Below are 6,142 nucleotides of genomic sequence, written 5' to 3' on the forward strand. Positions count from 1 at the left end.
CCTTAGAAAATCAAACAGCATCACAGAAGAGATGGCACTGGAGCATCTTAAGGGACAGGTGTAAGATAGCCAGATGAATTGGAACTGTGAGCATATAAGACCATAACACAATAGGCAGATGGAGTATAAGAGGAAAACAGACTGTATAAGGCAGAGGTCAAAGTCATAAAGAATTTTATATGCCAGGCTAAAAAGTTTTAAAAATAGAATTAGGCTTCTTAATTTTTCCTCCTATAACTTTCATTTGTAAGCCAGCAGTTCTCAAAGCATAGTCAGACAGCAGATTCCACATCATCTGGGAACTTGTTAGAAATGCAGATTCCTGGTTCCATGCCTACTGAATCAGAAACTCTGAGTGGGGAGCCCAGCAACCTGTGTTTTAACAAGACCTCCAGATGATTCTGGTGCATGCTAAAGTTTGAGACCCCTGCAGTAGGTTATAGAATTCTTGAATAATAGCCTTCAAGATAGTTAAAGGTCACTATAGTGGTAGTAATTATATTTGACACTGGTTTATTATATTAGAGTACAACACCTAACAGTTGAAATATTAACACCGTTTAAGGGATGCATCTTCATCATGATCTATTTATACCTTGCAAACCTGTTTCTTCTGTTGTCATAAAAGAGATCTTAGGACAAGAGTTTGTTAGATCAACATTCAAAGAATAGCATGCTAACTATTCTTCCTTAGCTACGGGAATCATTCTAAAACTCGCTGACTGATTTTAATTATCAAAAAAAACCCAGTAAACCCTTTTTTAAGGGTTTTTTTGGTTTTTGTTTTTTTTGTTTTTTTTTTTTTTACTGCTTGTTAATACATAAAACTGATGTTGTAGTTAGTATTTAAGGTGTGCTACTTAAACCAAATTTGTTGAAGGAATCAAATGATTTAAGTCATGACATGACTTAAAAGTAATTCATTCTTTCCTTGCCATGTCAATGGCAATACTTTCTATATTTTTAGAAAGTATAATCTGGGATTCCCAAACAAACTAATCTAAATGCCTGTCACCATCTTTTTTGCCAAAATGTGTTCAGTATTTGTGTTGAAGATGTCTGCATGGTATCTGGCACTGAAATATATACTAAAGCGTTATGGTTTACTTAGTGGTTCTGTAGTTTATAGTTACATATAGTCATACTTTGCACAGCTCACTAAAAGCATTTAAAGCCCAGCACATATAAAGTATTTGTTAATGATCCATAAATCCTTTCTAGATATTAGATATATAAAACCTCTTTTCATCTTAGAAATAGTAGCAGCAAGAAGTGAAGGTAGTATGCTGTAATTAATGTGGTTAATGCTCAAATAAACAAACTTAGTTTTCCATGTAATGATTCAAGGTTTCAAGGATTTAGAAGTGGAAAGTCCATTGAGGCATTGACGTCAACCCCTTTGTTTTACAGATGGGGAAACTGAGATCCAGGGAAGTTAAATAGGTGATTTGCTGATGGTCACATAGGAAGTGAATAGCAGGATATTATAGGACAGGATATTTCTGAGCCTGAATCTGTTACAACATTGTGGGTCCACACCATCTTAAAGTAAAGTAGTTTCCAGGTATTTTAGCACTAAAATCTTCTTAGGTGGAGTATACTTTATGAAGACTATTTAGTAACATATAAAAATTATCTTTTTGTATTGATACAATAAGCTAAAGTATCAGATTTTTCTTTACAAGAGTAATTCTTAAAAACCTAATAACTGTTTTTAGAAATAAAATTCATTAAAAAAACAAGAAAAGGGTATAAATTCCAGCTATTCTTACTACTTAATACATGGCAGAATATAAACCACCAAAGAGGACAATTAGTCAGCCTTCTGTGTTATTACCGTACAATTGCTAAGGTGATATTTGAACTTGGAATGTGCTTACAGGCTGGATAACTTTTCAGTTATTCCCAAGAAGAACTGATCTAAACCACACATACCTTATAGGTGATTTTTGCCAGCAAGTAACCTACAATCAAATACATGTAGGTCTGCCAGAATGTTGAGTTTTTCTTTTTTTTTTTGAGATGGAGTTTTGCTCTTGTTGTCCAGGCTGGATTGCAATGGCGTGATCTCGGCTCACTGCAGCCTCTGCCTCCTGGATTCAAGCAATTCCCTTGCCTCAGCCTCCTGAGTAGCTGGGATTACAGGCGCCCACCCCACGCCTGGCTAATTTTATTTGTATTTTTAGTAGAGATGGGGTTTCACCATATTGGCCAGACTGGTCTGGGACTCCTGGCCTCAAGTGATCCACCTTCCTTGGCCTCCCAAAGTGCTGGGATTACAAGCGTGAGCCACCACGCCATACTGAATGTTGAGTTTCTTGTTAACCAATCCTGCCCAAAGGCTTTCTGAATCATTTTTAGAAGCCATTAAATTTTTTTTAAAAAAACTAGATGGTAAAGTAAAACTTATAGCAGAAAAGTCTTACTAAGAGGAGGGACTAGAAAAAAAAAAAGTCAAGCCATCATCTGAATTTTAATACAATAAGTAATTATTGGAATTTCTACATGAAAGGCAATTAGAATATATAGTTGGGTAATGAAGAAATTTAAGAGATACGGAGAAGACACTGCCCATTTAAAACGTATCCTTTTAAAGCCACTGAACAGAGAAATTCTTAATACAATTGAGAGTTAGTTTTAAAGTAGCATACATATATCACAGGCAAATTAGAAATGTTGGCACTACAAAGGACCTGTAGAAATCATCTATTTACTGAGACTTTCATTTTAGAAATGAGAGCTTTGAGTACTGAAATTGTCAGAACAGAATAAGCTATTTTAAATTACTGTATATTTGGTTTTAAGTGAAACACAAATGTCTTTTACGTTCTTTTAAGAGTTGGAAGGGAGGTTAAATTTTTTAGAATAATTTAATAACATATTCTAATTTTTTCCAGTGCATCTGGGGGAGGTGTTGTAGCCATTGACAACAAAATAGAACAAGCAATGGTAAGTAAAAGTTTACAGTTCTCCCATTTCATAGATTGTTGGTTGTATGGAACACTTAGCTTTTGTCAGTTTTAGAAAACAAATAATTTAAACCAAAGATGACCAAATCATGTTTTTTGATAATGAGATTTAGTTGAAGATGCTAGAACGTTGAGAATTTTTAGTCTAGAAATATTAATTGAGTAAATATTTCTTCCATTTGAATATCTCACATTTCATGCATTATCATTGATAAGGGCCATTGGTGAGGGGGCATACATATTTAAAGACAATATGTTCCCCAGATATTTCAGCATTGAAAATACTTTAGAGCAAAAAAGAGTATTAAAGCAAAAACAGCTGGAGGTCTGATTGAAGTAGACTGTAAGTAAGCTATAAGTAGGCCAGGCACAGTGGATTGTGTCTGTAATCCCAGCACTTGAGCTGAGGTGGGAGGATCAATTGAGGCCAAGCGTTTGAGACCAACTTGGGCAACATAGCAAGACCCCGTCTCTACAAAAAAAGTCGGTATTTTTTGTTTGTTTTGAGATAGTCTCACTCTGTCACCCAGGCTGAAGTACAGTGGCACGATTTTGGCTCACTGCAACCTCCACCTCCCAGGTTCAAGTGATTCACCTGCCTCAGTCTCCTGAGTAGTTGGGACCACAGGCACACACCACCACATCTGGCTAATTTTTGTATTCTTAGTAGAGACGGGGTTTCACCTTGTTGGCCAAGGTGGTCTCAAACTCCTGACCTCAGGTGATCTACCCGCCTCAGCCTCCCAAAGTGCTGGGATTACAGGTGTGAGACCTTACAGGACTGTTAGTCTCAAACTATTTTTTTTAAATACTAAAATTTTAAAGTCCCAAATTACAGATCACTTTAAAGCAGTACTATGACTAGTTTAACATCAAACAGCTTTCCGTTGGAATATTGTTCCTTTGTTCTCTTGATCTACCATTTTAAGCATGTGATTTTAAACTTTTTTTTTTTTTTTTTTTTTTTTCCTAAGCTTAGTTGACAATTTAAGAAGCTAGTATTTTTTGGAAATCATCCCAAACTTTGAAAAGAAAATTCTGGGCTTACTGCTCTAGTTGGGAACTGGATTTTTTCCAACCCATCTTCCATAGGCTCGGTCAAGATAAAGCAGAAACATTAAAAGCAAGAGCAGGAAAACTAGTATAAAAACTTAGCACCAAGTAGGCCAGAACCAGATAGCACCACCTTTATCTTTTCACTCTTTTGACATTCCTAATTTTGTTTTTCACAGGATCTGGTGAAAAGCCATTTGATGTATGCAGTAAGAGAAGAAGTGGAAGTTTTAAAGGAACAAATAAAAGAATTAGTTGAAAGAAACTCTTTACTTGAACGAGAAAATGCACTGTTAAAATCTCTTTCAAGCAATGATCAATTATCCCAACTCCCAACCCAACAGGCCAGTCCTGGTAGCACTTCTCAACAGCAAGCAGTGATAGCACAGCCTCCGCAGCCAACGCAACCTCCACAGCAGCCGAATGTCTCCTCAGCATAAAGCTTTCTTAAGCCTCATTAAGAAAAAAACTGAAAGCAGTCTATCCTTGTGTGCCACTGGTGTTCTTTCCACTTTATACGAAAGCAAGTAGCCATGCTTTGGTTGTGTGTTTGGCCTTTTCAGTATTAGACAATCATTCTACAAGAGCTTTTCCTCTCTCTGAGATGTCATGCAGCGCTGTTGATGTCCAGTTCTATGTCATCAGTACACAAGGAGAATAATAGATGGGGTTTATTAAAGCGAGCAAAGTCTGCATTTTACCTGGTGCGCATGAGTGGGGTCTTTAAGAGTTTTGGTGGCTCTCCCATGTTTCCTATTACCCATGGATTTACCCTGAGCCTTCCTATCACATTATAAATAACAGTTCATCTAAAGAGCCACTTTTCTTTCTGATTCAGTAACATTTGCCTACATAAGTTTTCATTTATTTGTGTTTTATTTATTACAGGGCTGCTATTTTCATAATGTACATGAACAATGTCACAGAACTTTTTTAATTTTTTTGAATAATTATAAGTATCAGTAAAGGAAGTGAAAGACAGGATTGCATTTAATAGATAAAACGTTTAGGCAATAATTGAACAAAAGAATCCTGGCATATTTCTAACACTAATGGCAATTTACTTATGGTATTTATTTTCAGTAGTAAAGACCCAGCTTGAATGTAAATTTTGTATAGTGTAAGTATGAAGAACATAGTGCAACTGTACAGGTAGTCACCAGTTATTGTGATATAATAAATAATTGGGCTATTTTGATGAAGAAAACTTTGTTCATTTGTTTCTACTTTCTAAGAGAAATTGCCACGATTCCTCTGCTTTTCAACATTTCGTATGACTTTTTTTTCGGGTGGGAATAAAAAGCTGTGAAATTGTTCAACCTACTTTGTAACCAAAGAAGCAAAGCTGTGTAATGGAGTTTTTTTTTTTTTTTTTATCTTTTTTTTTTATAATGCACATTCTTTATGTATTTTTATTTAGTGTTTTCTCAGTCACAATTTTCTTTACTGTCTAGCATGATCTGCATGACCTATAATCTTTGAACCACTTTCGTACCTCATGTTTTTATCCAGCACTCTTATTGTAATATGTACTAGTCTGTGAACAATGTCAAATAAAAGAGAAAGAACAGGTAGTTTGGTGGAGCTGAGCTAGTGTACAATACACTAGTTGTAAAAAAAAAAAAAAAAAAAGTGAGCCATCTTTTGTTCATTTAAAATGGTGTTTTGAATTTCGTATGCAGAAAACGTTTTGTTACATTGCAGATTTTAATGTATTTAATAAATGCAACATGCAGATTAAGTGCAGTGTATACTGAGTATTTAAATTAAAATGTACATTTCATAAATACAGTTTCAAAAGAAAGCATCATTTTGTGTATACTAACACATTAAGTGTATGTCAGAAATTGATGTATAAATATATATTTTAACACATTTTCTGAAATTAAACTGCAGTTTTGTTGAAATATTTGGCTCTATATGTGTTCAAAATTTGACTAGATTTGTATTTTCACAATTCAAAATACTCCTTAAAGACCTGTTAATAATGACTTTACTGATAGTTCTTAAATTTTCAAAGTAAAACAATTTAAAGAATGCAAGAATAGTGAGCAATATTTGTACTCAATATTCATATTATGTTAGTGATACTTTAGTAGGAAATCCTTGTCTACCAAAAC

General features: G+C 34.7%; 1 protein-coding gene across 4 annotated transcripts in view; it reads left to right on the top strand.

Moving 5' to 3' along the window:
* Positions 1–5,929, top strand: part of TSC22D2 (TSC22 domain family member 2) — a 55,673-nt gene extending 49,744 nt beyond the window's left edge. For 2 of the 4 annotated variants that reach the window (XM_055250768.2, XM_055250769.2), the window contains 2 exons: positions 2,898–2,949; positions 4,202–5,929. In XM_055250768.2, coding sequence (XP_055106743.2) covers positions 2,898–2,949; positions 4,202–4,462 — 313 coding nt within the window. In that variant the 3' untranslated portion in view covers positions 4,463–5,929. Of the gene's footprint in view, positions 1–2,897; positions 2,951–4,201 lie in introns of those variants that run through there. The other 2 variants (XR_008652202.2, XR_008652203.2) reach the window with 1 other exon arrangement.
* The last annotated feature ends 213 nt before the right edge of the window (positions 5,930–6,142 follow it).

The sequence above is a fragment of the Symphalangus syndactylus genome, chromosome 17 (assembly GCF_028878055.3).
Source record: "Symphalangus syndactylus isolate Jambi chromosome 17, NHGRI_mSymSyn1-v2.1_pri, whole genome shotgun sequence".
NCBI classification, from domain to species: Eukaryota; Metazoa; Chordata; class Mammalia; order Primates; family Hylobatidae; genus Symphalangus; species Symphalangus syndactylus.